The sequence below is a fragment of the Dryobates pubescens genome, chromosome 16 (genome assembly GCF_014839835.1).
Source record: "Dryobates pubescens isolate bDryPub1 chromosome 16, bDryPub1.pri, whole genome shotgun sequence".
In the NCBI taxonomy this organism is placed as follows: Eukaryota; Metazoa; Chordata; class Aves; order Piciformes; family Picidae; genus Dryobates; species Dryobates pubescens.
In genome coordinates this window covers 18,625,596-18,641,380 of record NC_071627.1, presented here as the reverse complement: position 1 = coordinate 18,641,380, position 15,785 = coordinate 18,625,596, and the positions used below count along the sequence as shown (strand labels likewise).

Genomic DNA, 15,785 nt, shown 5'->3' with positions numbered 1-15,785 from the left:
CTCCTGCTTCCGGTGGGCGACAGTTCCGCTTCCGGTGCGGCGGATCCCGGGACGGTGCCGGTTCCGTTGCCAGGGTGAGGGGCCGCATCGCGTTGTCTAGGGGCAGGGGTGGATCAGCGGCGGCTCTGTGACCCGGTGGGCTGCGGGGAGCGCCTGCGTGTCCCCGATCCGGGGGCACCTCGGTGGGTCCAAGCCCGTCCGTGTGCGGCGGAAGCCGGCCTTTGCCGGGCCGGGGTGAGGCAAGGCCGATCGCAGGGGCGGGCGGGGGTGGTGGGGGGGCGACATGGGCGCTTTTCTCGGCGGAGTCCGTGCCCCTCTAACGTCTGCGAGGCGGGAGCGGCTCCCCAGGTCCCGGCGACAGCTTGTGGGCTCTCCCCGTGCGCCTCGCCCCATGTCGCTGCTGGGACATCCCCGACGGGAGACGCTCGTGTTTCTGCGGCTGCTGTCCAGAGACGGTTTTGCGGCGGTGGCTGACACAGAGCGGTTTCTGATGTGAAAGCCGCGTTCCTCCACCTGTTGCAGTGCAGTAGAAAGTGCTGCGGTCTCCTCTGCACAGTACTGCACTCTCCGTGCCTTGTTTTGTTTGCGCTTAGGGTTTTTTTTATGGTTTATAGTTTATGTTGCTTAATGAAACTTAAAAATATGGACGTCTCTCTTCCAAGTCTTCCAAGCAAAGTGGTGTAATACAAAAATCTAACTACAACACAACTTTTAACACTTTGTCTTACCCAGTGACCTTCCAGCCTGTAGGCTCTTAGTGGTCCAAGGGGTTTGTAAAGGCTGTGAGGGTGTAATTAACCAAAGAAGGCTTCATTTCGGTTAGCTTCTACTTTGTGTGGCATCCAGCCCTGATGGTAGAAACTTTGAAAATCCCCATCTCTCTCTTCTTCTAGTAAATTTTCCTGGTATCCCTTTGTGTTTTGGCATTGAATAAAGGTGCCTTATTTCTGCTTGGCATTCCTGATAACATTCATCTTGTCAGGGCTGTAATGCAGTAAGCATAGATGTTTGGTCAAGGACTCAGCTCTGGAGGGATGATCTTTTCAATTTAGTGCTGGACAGAGACTTGAGAAGTTTTCTTACAGCTCTTGCTCTATGCATTTTCTTGCAGAGTGATTTCAGATGTATTCTACAGGTGAGAAAACAGGCAATAAACTCTTCTTTCTGTAAACTTAGTCAAAGGTTTACAGGCAGGGATAATTTATGATAATGACCCTATGTGTCAATGTTGCTGGACACCATGCATCCTTAAACTGAGTTGAATTTCTTAGTGCTTCGAGGGCCCCTTTTCCATGGGTCTTTTTCACAGGATGATCCCAGGTCCCTATATGATTTGGGGATGTTTTTTTGGGGGGAGAGGAATAGGGGGGGAAGGGGAAATAATTTTTCTGTGGTATCAGTTTTTCTCTTCAATTTGTTTTCAGTGCTTTTAGAGAATAGTGTGAAGGTGTCACTTGTAGTGTTCTCAGCAAGAAGCTTGTAAATAGTCCTCTATTTGTCTTCTGGTCTGAGCTCGGTGGGTATTGCCTGAGTAACTACTTGTTCATTCCTAACAGACTCTGAATACAATACCAGAGAGGAAGAACAATGAGATTTTTGGGCTCTGAGTTTTTTTCCCAGAATTGACAGGCCTGTATTTCTTGGTGCAATGCATTTCTTGAAGGGTGGATAGCCTCTGTTCTTTACCCAGCTCTGCTTTCTCTTTTTGAATGTCTGCTTGTGAGGACAATCTCACTGTTGGTGCAGAGGCCTTCTCTACATATCCTGACAGTAACAGACTTTTTATAGCTTTCCATCTACTTGATTCCAAGCATTAACAGAAAAAAAACCATGTTCATCTTCCTTCTGCATAAAGCTAAGAATCTTGTTTTTCTGCTGTGTCTAATGTAGGACTAAACTGTTAAATACAGTGTGTACAAGTGATGCCGTGGAAATTAAAGATAGTATAATGATGGTTGTTTTGTCAGCACTGCAATGAAAGTGCAGGTCTTACAGTGTAATTGCATTGTGTAGGTGTGTATTTTGGCTTTGTTCTCAAACTCACACTTTGATGTTGCTACAGTGAGACATGACCTGGGGTGTGTATTACTGCGAGTATTGCGCACAGAAAGTGATTAGAGAAATGCAATGCCAAATGCACTTTTGAGTTCAGAACTGTTTTACTGGGGGTTTATCTATATTTCAAGTATTTCATATCTGCTGTTTTGTTGTCATATGTGTAAAGATGTCCCCTTGGCTGGTTTGGTTGCATAATTATTGCAGAGGACAGTTCTGAGCTTTCAAATGACTTTTATGATACTGCAGTACTCTGTTTGGGTGCTGGCTGTGCAGTGAACAGACTGTACCTGCACAGAACACAGCAAACGAGCACATGCTGGAGCAAACAGTGACTGTGACATTGCTAAATACATTGAAGTGGAACTGGGAGCCCCGGTTTTAGCGCTATTCCTTCTCCCTTATAGTTGCAACATTTTATCAACACATTTATCTTCTGCTCATGCAAAACAAACAGCTCTTTGATGTACAATATAATAAATCAAAAGCAGTTTGAATAGACTGTATGGGCTGTCATCTGAAAAGAGCAATTCTCCTATTTCTGCCTTACTTGACCATTGTGTCTTCCACCTGCAGCAGGTTTTTCAGAAAACAATACTGAACATATGCGTCAAGGATGTCTCTCTCTCTCATAATAAAATGGGGTGGACAGGAGTATACAATAACCTCACTATCAGAAGAAGACACTGTGTTGGATCTGAAGCAGTCCCTTAAAGGCCTTACAGGAGTGCTACCAGAGCGTCAAAAACTACTTGGACTTAAAATGAAGGGTAACTGTTCATATTAATTGTTTGTTGTGGACACGCCTGAGATGTTTAAGGACAAACACCCTCTAAACCTAGCCAGGATGTGTTTACTAACAGGCCATCTCCCTCCCAGACCTAGCTTTTGAATGCACATAGGGATTTTGTACATCACTCGGTATTGTGTATTATTGATACATTTAATTACTGACATGGAAGTGCAGCTAAAGTAGATTAAAAAAGTTAAATTGCTGCTAGCCAGACCAGCGATGTGTCTGTATATAGATGCAGTTTGAGGCATTCTGGTGTTTGATGGGTAGCTTATCTCAATCAAGCATGAAATGTATTGGCAAATTTCTAGAATGTCACTACCCTAGTAATAAAAACTAAATATCTGCTCACATTGTAGGCAAACCTGCAGATGATGATGTTAAGCTTGGAGCTCTCAAGTTGAAACCAAATACTAAAATCATGATGATGGGCACTCGTGAAGAGAGTTTGGTAAGTATTTTACTTGTTAGCTTAAACAGGAAAAAATGCTTACCTATGTTTCCCAATTATGATTTTAAATTTTCAATGCTCCAGTAATCACCTGAAAGATAGTAGTACTGAAGATTTTTGTTGGCATTTATTTTCCTAGGTAAGACAAATTTTTCTTAACTCTGATTGCAGTTTAGTCATTTAGCTCCTGTGTCGTTCTGGGCTTAAAGTACAAACCTATTATGATGATGTTCACTGACTTCTCAAAACTGAACAGTCTACTTCAGTAGTTCTTTCCACTGGTGAAGTGAAACCACTTTGGTTAAGTAGTGTTTTGTTTTTCTGTAACATGCAGGAACAGAAACAACACCCACTGTTGCTTTCTTTCAGTGATCCTAGTTATCTTCTCTTCTTATTCCTCTAGGAAGATGTCCTTGGGCCACCTCCTGATAACGATGATGTTGTCAATGACTTTGATATTGAAGAGGAAGTTGTGGAAGTAGAGAACAGGTTTGAAATTTTAGCTATTAAAAGCCAGTCATGCTAACTGAATGTACACTATGCATTGTAATTAACCCTTTGCACTTTTCCATTAGGGAAGAAAATCTACTAAAAATTTCCCGCAGAGTTAAAGAATACAAAGTGGAAATTCTGAATCCTCCTAGAGAAGGCAAAAAGCTGCTGGTGCTGGATGTTGATTATACACTATTTGGTGAGTTTCCATGCAACGTGTGGGGTTTGTTTGTTTAAGCGTTCAGTGTACTTGCCAGTTTATGTTCCTTGATTTTGGGGTGGCAAATCTACGTCAGTAACTTTGGTGTATGTTGTGCTACAGAACTTCTGCTTTTTAATGTTTTGGGGCCTTCTGCTCAAAATTTTATAAAAAGATTGGGCTTTTTAAGTATTGTGTATTGTTGATGTTAGTGCAGCAGCTATTTCTGCAAGGAGACATCAACAAGTAACAATTTAGTATTCTATCCAAATAATCTTTCTCTTTACCAGCTTGTGTCTTGGACCACATGGCACAAGGGCAAGATATGGTAAAATAACAATCTTGGTCTGTATCTGACTGACTCCACTTTCAGGGGGATTGGGAGAACAGCTTCAAATTTCATTTCCAGATTGTTACTAAACATGCTCAAAACCATGTTTTACCTGAAAATTCTGTCAGACTGGTTTTTTTTGGAAGCCAGAATTTTCCTTCTGAGTTAATTTCCTGGGATGTAGGCGTGTCATAGCAGCTTTACTCTAAGCAGTAAATAGTAGCTTGCCTTACTCTATTTCCTTAGCTTTCCCTTTTGATGAGATTTATTTGCAATCAGATCAAAAGTCAACCTATTACTGAGTCTAAAATTTTTATTTAGGGGCCTTCTGCTAGCAGAATTTGTCATCAGATTTCTAATTTGCATGCCTGAATTAAGCTTGATGTATGCTCACAAAATTAACTGGACTAGGTTTGAAGGACTCTCTGTCATATCTGGGCCGTTAGAAATTTGCTAAGGTACTCAGATGAACTATTTGGCCTGACTCTTCAAAGATTCTAAGACCCACAGATCTCTGGTTTAATTAGTTAAGCCCTGAAATACCTGTAAGGATCAATAGGTAAGTATTTGCTATGCTGCTTCTCTCCACCTTTAAAATGGGAATGGTAGTTTGATATAAATTCATTCATGATTTTAAAGTGTCCCAGTACTTCCCTCATGAAGCTCCTCATGTCTCTGGATAGATAAGAAGGTCAGGCTGAACTCTAGCAAGTTAACTTAAACTTTACAGTGAATTCTTTGTATTATTTTTAGACCACAGATCCTGTGCTGAAACTGGAGTGGAACTGATGAGGCCATACCTTCATGAATTCCTGACATCTGCATATGAGGATTATGACATTGTAATTTGGTGTAAGTTTTGTGTTCGATACCTGGTTTTCAGAGCAGAAACTTCAGATGGGAGTTTTTTATGCTGCTCTTTAGTGTGAATCATGACATCTAAGACAATACAGGAGTTCCTAGCTTGAATATATTCAGCAGGGGTGTTCACACTATTCTTAGGTGAAAAATCGCCACACGCTGCTCACAGGAATGGGTCTAATCACAGTGTAAAGCTCAACATCACTTTACTGAGTGTTACTTTGTACAAACAAACAAGTGCTTGAAGTAACAAAATTGTGTAATCAGCATTCAAACACCGTTTGATAGCCATCTTTACAAATAATCCTATCCAGACAATAGGTAGTGAACTGCCAAATGAACCAAAGTCTTCTGTCTGCAGAGATGTTTTGTTATTTGCCTTTGCATGCTGTTTCACTTCCTGTCCGACAGCTGGAGAACAGCTTTAGCCAATTCAGGCTTTAAACCATATTAAAGTTGTATTACAAAATTGCATTTTCATATTCTGGAACAATGTTTCCACATTTTCTTCCATCAGTGGGCAATGCACTGTTGCCCTTTTCAGGTCTGATGTATTTGTATCATTGCTTCCAGAAAAAAATCCAGCACAGGCAGTATGGTTACTCAAAGCACACCTCGTAAAGCCCTGAAGACTGTAGTTCAGTAGCACCTGATCTAGAAAATGTTATAAATCCTTACAGTGCTGAACAGAATAGAACAGAATAGAACAGAATAGAACAGAATAGAATAGAATAGAATAGAATAGAATAGGCCAGGTTGGAAAAGACCTTTAAGATCATCGAGTCCAACCTATCATCCAACACTAGCTAATCAACTAAACCATGGCACCCAGCATCCCATCCAGTCTCTTCCTAAACACCTCTAGTGATGGTGACTCCACCACCTCCCTTGGGCAGCCCATTCCATTGGCCAATCACTCTTTCTAAGAAGAATTTCTTCCTAACATCCAGTCTAAACCTCCCTGGTGCACTTGAGACTGCAGCACATTCCAATGGCTAACAACTCTCTCTGTGAAGAACTTTCTCCTCACCTCCAGCCTAAACTTCCCCTGCTGCAGTTTGAGACTGTGTCCTCTTGTTCTGGTGCTGGGTGCTTGGGAGAAGAGACCAACCCCCACCTGGCTACAACCTCCCTTCAGGTAGTTGTAGATGGCAAGAAGGTCTCCCCTGAGCCTCTCCTCCAGGCTAAGCAACCCAAGCTGTTCATTTGAAAAGTAAGCTTTTCTAAATAAAAATAAACTTCCTTGAGGGAGGACTGTCTTCAAGACAGTGAGCCATAAAAGCTGTATCAAGGATGGGTCTTTCTGAAATTAAATTTGATATGTTGAATTCCTGGCTTGTTTCTTTATTGCCTGGCAGTGATTCATTCTGATCAAGTATTCCTTCTGTTTTCTCCCTTTTTTTTTTCAGCTGCTACTAATATGAAGTGGATTGAAGCTAAAATGAAAGTAAGTTGTTCTGAAAACAATGTCATTTGTTTCGAGTCTGAGTAGCTGTTCATAGAGCTGAACTCATGCTCAGTGTTAGAGAGAGGATTAGCAACTGGGGAGGTTGTATGAATCAAAACATTATTTTTTTTAATCTTCCTTGTTACTTTAAATTCTCTCTGTCACAAAACTAGATTAAATCTAATATTAGCATTCCACACAAACTAGCTGCAGTAGGTGCTAAATTTAGCAGAACCAAACACAAATCAGTACCTGCTGAAACTTGGGCTTAGTCACACAGCCTTCATAGTTGCTTTCATCTTACTCTATTTATAGAGTCCTAGCCTTTAAGTGTAATACCTTTTTTTTTTTAAAGGAGCAAACAGATGTGGCAGGCTGGAGTAGGTTATCAAGAGGAAGCTCTTTTCATGTTTATCTTGTACCTCTTGCAGCTGTGGGATTCAGTTGCTTCCTCTGCCTTATTAAAACATCCGTAAGAGCTCTTCTTTCAGTCCTAGTTTCCTCCGTACCTAAATTGGGCAACTAGCCAGTTTTGCACATCTGACTTAGTGGTAAACATATTTACAGTCAGGCTTAGCTGTAAATCTAATGAGCTTACTAAGAATTGCTGTATTTTTGGTTGGTGGGTTTGGGTGTTTGTGCTTATAAATCAAAGCTTGTTTCCTTTCCTGGGAAAACTTTTCCAAATCTAAACATTTTTACCTCCACTCTACATTTTTTCAGGTTTTTACAGAGCAAAATACATTTTCTGGTATTCTCTTCCTCAAGATAATGAATTACTGTAGTTTTTCTAAGCAAACAAAAAGGTCTCAGAGTGATCTCAGAAATGAGAACCTTTCATCAGAACTATGAAGTGGAGTTAGTGCAAGTAAAATCAGTGCAAACGTTGCCCTCCTCGGAGCAGTGTCATACGTTATGTCTGTCAGTGTAGTTCTAGGATTAACCTTGTGGAAAAGCATTGTTCAAAACTCTGCTGGTTCCCCTGCTCTGGTCACCTTTCTACATTTAGTAAGTCACATTTCCATCCTTTGATATGTTAATGAATCACAGCCTTTCTATGCCTACCGTGGGCTCTTGATCACTGGAGATTCCCACCACTAGAGGCTAACTGCTGTTTCTCCCTAAACAGACAACACCAGGGGTGCTTACCAATAGAAGTATATAATTTACATAAAGTTTTTTGGTTTAAACTATAAAGCAGGAACAGCATTAAGAAGGGAGTATCAGATAACCAAATTTAATCTCTCATTTGCCATGTATTTATGCCTGGAATTCAAACACTCTAGAACAGCTAGTTTTTGCAGTGCAACAGGACATTCACCCAAGTAGGCTTTCCACTTGGAAGATACACTTTTACATATAAAAGCAAATCAGTTCAGTGGCAGCTGGGCATTTGCAAGAGAGCTGTTGTAGTGGACAGCTTCTCCTTGCTATGCAGGCTTGCACATTACTGCTGTTGCACACACCAGAACTTGTCAGTATCTATTCTAGGACATGACAGCAGATTTTGCACCATTACTTTGCAGCTTTGCAAAGGATTTGTAATGGAACTGTTGCTCTCATCTAGTCAAAGTTTTTATTTCCAAAAAATTATGTTTTCCTTAGAGTCTTTATTTCAGAATTTATCAAACCTTTAGAGTGCAAACTGACAGATTCCTGATTAACTGCTCTCTTTGATACGTGTAAGAAGCAGCTGCAACTACGAACTGTTGATGTATGTTTCATTTTTGACTGGGCTTTGATTTGTTGCAACTCACTGGAAGGCACAGGCAAGAGCAGCAGGCAGTGCAGTTAGTATCCTTGCTATAGATACTGAGTAGAATTGAAGCATGTAGGACTTCTGAAAGATTATGCATGAAGGTATGGGCAAGACCTCTGTATTTTGCCTTTTCTGCTCTGATTTTATGCTGACATCAGTTTCAGGTAGTAAACACTGAGAGAATAAATTCCTACCATGCCTTTTTTTTTGTCTCTTGGTAGAATGGTGTACTTTTATGATTCTCATTGGGTCAAAATAAACCCCTCAGTTACCTGTTTTTATTGTCTCTGGTAATTCTCAGCAGCTCAACCTTTAATAAACAATGTATTATAACTGTGGCTCCAGTTGTACAGCAGTAAAACTGTCATGATTGGAAGCTTTAGTAATAAATCTTTGTGATGCAGGAGCTGGGAGTGAGTACCAATGCAAACTACAAGATAACTTTCATGTTGGACAGTGCTGCCATGATAACAGTGCACACTCCTAGAAGAGGACTCATAGATGTAAGCACTTATTTTTCTCTGATCTTTTTCTACAGTCAACTGACATGTTATCATACCCCTTGGAAATATTCAAACAAAATTGTGCTGGAGTTTCCATGCAAGAAAAGTGTAAGAATCTTGGAAACAGAGAATTTCAGTAGGAAAAAAACCCAAATTCTATCAATTCTTGAGTAGTACATTTTGATAACACTGCTCTCAAATCAAATAATAGATAACTGTTGCAAGAAAATTTAGTACCAACAGAAAAATATTTTTGAGTCCTGGGGATAGTTATCACATAATATATCTATCTGGTTGGAAGAGACCTCAAAGATCATCCAGTCCAACTTTCAAACTAGTACCGAAGGGTCAACACTAAACCATGTTCCTAAGTGCAAGGTCTACAGCTACTTGAATACCTCCTGGGATGGTGACTCCACCACTGGCCTGGGCAGACCATTCCAGTGTTTTGGAACCCTTTCTGTGAAGAAATATTTCCTAATATACAGCCTGAACCTCTTCTGGTGCAGCTTACAACCATTTCCTCTAGTCCTGTTGCTTGCCATCCAAGAGAAGAGGCTGGCTCCTTCCCCAGTGCAACCTCCCTTCAGGTAGTTGTAGAGAACAGTAAGGTCTCATCTCAGCCTCCTCATATCCCTTCCTTTATTAAATCCCCAAAACCTCCTGAGTTTTCAGCAAAAGAACACAAGTGTTTATTTGAATTTGAACTCAAGTTCCTATAGACTGCTGTTTTTGTCCTCTGTATATGATCTGATTTACCACAGGTATCTTGTATGTGTTATTTTTGCAGGTGAAGCCTCTTGGTGTTATCTGGGGAAAGTTTTCAGAGTATTACAGCAAAAAAAATACTATTATGTTTGATGATATTGGCCGAAACTTCCTCATGAATCCACAGAATGGACTCAAGGTACTTTTAAATGGAATTTCCATTTATGACTACTTTCTGTTGTGCTTCAAGTAGGACTTTCCTATACTTTGCTGTATGATAAAGAAAAGCTAGTCTGAACTAGCAAAGATACAGATTTTATTCTATTTTATTTAGATTGCCATTTGTCTGCACTAACTTTCCCTTTATAGTAGTATTAAATAAACTGTTTTGCTGTTAAGTGAGCTTTTGGAATATCACCAAAAAAAAAAATCAATGAAATGACAATTTCTGCTTAAATTGTACCTCTGAGCCCTAATTGAGCTGGGCATTGCAGATAGGCACCACGGAAATATGTGATGTTTGATCTCAGGAGTGGTGATATTCAGAAAATAACAAGTGTCAGTAAGCCAATATAATAGCAAGAATTCTGTTCTGGGAGATAATTAATACCTCAAGCCATTTTGACTGCAGAACAGCAAATATTTTATTTGATAAAGCTGTCAACCAGTTCATGCTCTGTTATCAGTGCTGACCCTAACAAAAGAAGAATGAAACTCAATATTTAATGTTGTTGTAGGGTTCTGCCCAATATAAAATTGAACGTAACACAATAATCCATTTTTACTCATCCTAATAATACTGATCTCTTGATGTTTTGTTTTTGCTAAGGAAAGGTACTGAGTCCTATTGATCCTACATTTGGCCTAATGTTCTTTGTTTTTCTTTCCAATTTCTCCTAACTAAAACTTCCAGCATTCTTATATCCTCCATAAACTTTGTTAAATCACATTTGAAACCACAAAGCTATCTGAAAACAACCTCTTCCCACAGTTTAACTTACATGAGGGCCCAACAGCATGGTACTAAAAGAACTCTCAAATTTATTTGAAAAGGCAAAAAAACCCCCACAATGTTTTCAGATGCAGAAATCCAAGATGATGTTTCGTTGAAAGATTCCATGATTTGAAGGTAGCAATTGATGAGATCTGACAAGATGATGTTAACTGAAACTGTACAGCGTTCCAGGAAAATCAGGAACAGCAAAGGTTTCACTGGGAAAGGATTACTGAGAGAGCTCCCTCTAGCTCAGGTTTGAATAGAGTTTGTCAGGATGTTAACAGAGCTGCAGACGAGGATGGTGAAGCACTAAAACATGGCCCAGGTATAACATATTCCAAGCTTAAAGCTGTTGTCAGATAAGCTTTATTTCTGACATCTCTTTTCACAGAAGCTATGACTGTAGTTAAATGCTCTTTGTTGAAAGAAAAGCATTTGGTTCCAGTGATGACACACAGCTCATAAAGCAAAGATGAAAACCCCTCATGTCTCCTGCAAAACCATCATCAAATCATACTAGAAGACAAAGCAGTCCATTCCAGATTGTTTTATCCTTCTGTCTAAGAAGGGAAGGCTTAAAGAAGTTTAAGACAAACCAAATTTCTTCTGGTGGGCATGCACAGCAAAAACCTTTCAATTTGTCTTGCAATTCATGCAAAGCAGACTGTATGTGTCCACTGATGGAAAAGGTTTTGCTTCCTCTTACCTCAGAGAAGCTATACCTTGGCACAGTGCTGAAAGTACATTTTAATTGGGTGGCAAATGGTAGAGAATCAGAGGCATTTTTCTTACTTTGAGCAAATGGTTATACTCAGTGTGTTTATTTTGTATAGATAAGGCCTTTTATGAAAGCACATCTAAATCGGGATAAAGACAAGGAGCTTCTAAAGCTCACTCAGTACCTCAAAGAAATAGCAAAATTAGATGACTTTTTGGAGCTGAATCACAAACATTGGGAAAGGTAAGAACAAAGTCTAAATTGTTTCTTCCTTCTGTCCTTGACCCACTGTGTTTTGCTTGAGGTTGACCAGAAACAACTGAGCTGATGAACTTCGACATCAGTTGCAGTTATAAAGGTTGTTTAGTTTGAGTAGAACTTTAGTAAAGCTATAGTGTTTGGGCTGCTCCCCTGAAGATTTTGGCAGAATGGGTTTTATTTTATTTCATTTCTTACTTCTCCAGTATTCAGGACTGCCAATTGTTTTCTGTGAAGCGATTATGCTTCCTAAAGGGAAAGAATGTTTGAAGGAACCTGGTCCCTGGAAATCTCTTGCTCTCTCCACTCTTAGAAACATAGGCTGTCAGTTCAGATATCAGGTCCTTTGTCACAAGGCAGCTTTTGGGGCAGTTACTTCAGAGATTTCAAGTGTTATAGTGTGGTTCTCAGGTGCTATACCCAGGCTGTGTGGTATTCAGTCTTCATCAGCTCTGAAATGTAAGCTGCTGTGTTATGAACAAGATTTTTCCAAATGCTTAGGGCACTGCTTACCATCCTAATTCTTGCCAGAGGATGACTCGATGAAGTGTTTGGGTAAAATTCTTCTTAATGTTTTTAGGCAACAGCCTGAAGTTTCAATACATGTGAAAGAAACATGCAATATGCTATTTGAAAAACATTCATTGCTTGAAAGAACAGCTTGCAAACTTGATGCAATTTTCTTTCTTGTTTCTGATTAGAACAGAAAGTCAAATGCTGCAGCTTTAAAAGCAGTGGTGTTGGATGATAGGTTGGACACGATGATCTTGAAGGTCTCTTCCAACCTGGTCTGTTCTATTCTAAGTTCACTGGCTCTTTCACACTGTCAGCTAAATTGGTTAGATTTTTTTTCCTGGAGTATTTCCAAAGGCTTCAGTGTCACCACAGAGCCAGATTGCTCCAGCTGTAGCAGTAAGAGAACTGTGAGATAAGAAAGGAAGCATTTCAGAGTAACTCAGTCTCTAAAGCAGCTTTTGGAGGGCTGTTCTTTTTAGGTTATGATGGATGACTGCTCATTAAAGTCTTGAATTTCTTTGAAGGAGTGCCATATCTAATGGGCCTTTTTATCTTAAAAGATATGATAGCTGCTCTTCCAACAGATATAATATTTAACTTACTAGAACATAGCATGTTTGCATTTCTTTCCTTTTGTTGAAAAAGCCTAGTAGAACCTTACGAAAGATACAACTTTGAATTAGTGTAAGAGGATCCACCATGGAATTGAATAACAGTGAAATAAAATCCTAGGTAGTATTGATCACATTTCTAATTTTGGATTATCAAGAAGGGGATTGCTAGTGAGAAAAGCAATCAGATTCATACTCTGAGTTTATGAAAGGTGCTAGCTATATTTGCTCCTTCCTCTTCCTTCATGAACAACTGTCCCTTTGTTCTTTCAGGTATCTTTCAAAGAAGCAAGGACAATAACGCTAATAAAATTGTGTGGCACTGAGTTGAAGGGAACATAACTAAGATCATTGGACTTTTCCTTGCTTTTATGCTAGAGTATAATAGTGCTGGACACTGGATCCAATGCCAGAATGACTGCTAATACTTGGTCTTCCAGTTGGTTGGTTGTGGGGTTTTTCAAATATCACAGCAATAAGCTCAAAGTGGGAGAAACAAGTCAGATACTTTCTCTTGCATTCAGTTCTGGTGTTACTACTTAAAATACTTTCCTCTCCTTTGCTGCTGAAGTACAACCCTAACCATTAAAAGACCAAAACCATTCTAAAACTAGAAAAGAAGATACTTAGACCAAAAAAAGTTGAGAAAGGAGCCATCCTCGGCAGTGTATGAATTGTGTAAGTCCTCTATTCCCTCCATCTTTAGAAACAGTCCCCCTCTCCCATTCCAGTATTTAAGTCTATAAATTACAAGTTGTCTAAGTTTGGTATGTATTAGTATGTCAGTGTTTCTCTGTGCAAGACAGTAAGATGGGAAAGTACCACCTCTGTGGCCACCCCAGTATGTGAACTTGTACTATAAAGCAGTGTTGACTGGAAAACAAAAGACTGAAGTTTGCGGGAGAGAAACCCACTCTTGTTTGGTAAGTGAAAAGCAGTCTGCCTGAAAAATTCTCCTATGTCAGATAAAGAAGTTTAAACCTAAGATGGGAGAGTCTAATTCCTAACAAAGCATGATCAAAATCCTTGTTCTCTTCTAGCTAAACCTTGTCAAAGTGCAAACACTGTGTTTAAATACAACATTCAGCCATACTGTTCTTAAAAGTATCATTTACTTGCGCTGCTTATGCCTGCACTATAGGAGTGTGATGTGACTGCTGTTTGGCATTACCAACACTTGTGCATTATGCAGTTCATGTATTTGAAAGAAGTCTGACCCTTTCAAAGGAAAATGGTATATATTGTTCTTAAGGAACTATAGCAGTTGTGTAAATAATAAATACCTTTTTTTTCATAGTTTGTGTCCTGTGCTGTCTTCGTTGTGTAGTTTCCATAACAGAGAAGCCATTGCTAATCTTAATTCGGGGGGGGGGGGGGGGGCGGGGGGTTGGGTGTGTTTCTTTGGATTCCAAAGGCACCAACCTTGCATTAGTAGTTAAGGAAGAGCCTGGTGTGTGCTGCTGTGGATTAGGGCAGCAGTGTTGAATCGCAAAGCACCTGGCTGCCCGGGAGAGGAACCCTGACAGCAAATGTCAGCGTGTCAGGACAGCAGACACAAATGAGCTGTTAAGATGAGCACGTTAGGCTCCAGCTCAGTGGCTTGTCAGAAAATACACAGTTTCTTATCCACTGTTCTTTGTGGTGGGAGTGCCAACCCAAGCTGTGTTTTAGGCCAGTAAACCAGAAACCTGATGCATAAAAATCTTGGGGATGGAGGATGAATTTCTGAAGTTTTGTCTCCTAGAGCTGGTTTTTGAACTAGAAGGCTAACTCACACATATACATGCAGTGCAGGTGGAGTCCCCTAGGTAAGAGCAGTGATCCTTTACCCAGAAAGGCTACAGGAGCCTAGATACTGGAATGCAGGACTGGTGAATGACAATATACCAGTATTGGTATAGGATACCTTTCCATTTGAACAACTGAAAGAAGCCACATCATTGCACTAGAATCACCTGCAGAGTTCAAACTGGCCAGACAGCAGAATCAATGGAATGTTTCTTAACATGTCTGTATCTTTTTGCTCAAAGCTGGCATACAAACAGAAGTTTTTCTGCAATGTGCTTTTCTTTTGCTTTATAAAAGGAACATTTAAAAAAAGTATATATAAATTATATAAATACAGCTTTTGAAGTTTATATTGTTTCAGTGAAACTGGGGTTTCATTCCAGAATTCCAAAATATTTGCTGATCTGAAATAGATGTGTGCTCCCCTTACAAGTATTTTATAGGCTGAACTGGAATGTATGAGAGGAATTAAGACAACTTCATGAACAAGTCCATAGTCAGATGCTAAGGGGGATAGGAAGGTCTCAGTACAGGAATTGCAAGTGCTCAGGAAGATGAGCAGGGCATACACAGTGGCCAAGCCTGCACACTTCCCTTTAACCACTGCTGGGTGGAACTTTGGCCAACGCAGTGCAGCTCTTGTTTTCATACTATGTGACTTCTCTGGGCTATACATACAATGATTATGTGCCAAACTACCAGGATTTAGTGTAATTGCAAGGATAAATGGCTACTTTTCTGCTTAGCCCAAAAGAGAGGGTATTTGTTGCTCATAAGTTCAGAGGAAAACACCTCTGCTTGGTTTTTTCCTTTCTCCTTTTTGATAGGGAAGGCATTTTTGACCTACTTATATTTCCAAAGCGTGGCTAAGCCTTGGAAATAACTATAAAAGTTTGAAGTCTTATTCCTTGTTAACATTTAGTTTTCTTTTAGATTATATTGAGGTCTCTGAGAAGTATTTCATCAGTGGCTTTCACGAGCTTTGTAACAAAATAGGATTAAAGCATAATGAAAGAGAGGGAATTTGTGGCTTAATTATAGAGCTCATCATTTACTGTTCTAGGAAACTCTGGAGAAGCATTAAATGGAGTCTGAAATACTCCAAATATTTTCATGTGTCAGAGACTGTACTGGGCTCCCAGTACATGTCAAGTATTTTGTATGCTGTTCTGTCTGATTATTCATACCAAAAGAGACAGTCCATTTAAAAATGAAGTTATTTCTGTAAGCTCTGGATATCTGACAACTCTAATGCCTCACTGTGGCATGAATGCTCATCACTGGAGCTACATGGAGTG

At 39.9% G+C, this 15,785-nt stretch overlaps 1 protein-coding gene across 2 annotated transcripts; it reads left to right on the top strand.

Moving 5' to 3' along the window:
• The first annotated feature begins 12 nt into the window (after window positions 1-12).
• On the top strand, window positions 13-13,978 carry UBLCP1 (ubiquitin like domain containing CTD phosphatase 1). 2 transcript variants are annotated; one of them, XM_054168459.1, is made up of 11 exons: window positions 13-74; window positions 2,632-2,825; window positions 3,208-3,299; window positions 3,703-3,788; window positions 3,875-3,990; window positions 5,075-5,173; window positions 6,592-6,629; window positions 8,793-8,891; window positions 9,682-9,798; window positions 11,430-11,557; window positions 12,973-13,978. In XM_054168459.1, the coding sequence occupies exons 2-11, from the start codon at window positions 2,672-2,674 to the stop codon at window positions 12,998-13,000; spliced, it is 957 nt and encodes a 318-aa protein (XP_054024434.1). In that variant the 5' UTR covers window positions 13-74; window positions 2,632-2,671; the 3' UTR covers window positions 13,001-13,978. The 2 variants fall into 2 exon arrangements, with proteins under 2 accessions (XP_054024434.1, XP_054024433.1); XM_054168458.1 differs by having other exon boundaries at window positions 24-74; window positions 2,635-2,825.
• Window positions 13,979-15,785: the final 1,807 nt, after the last annotated feature.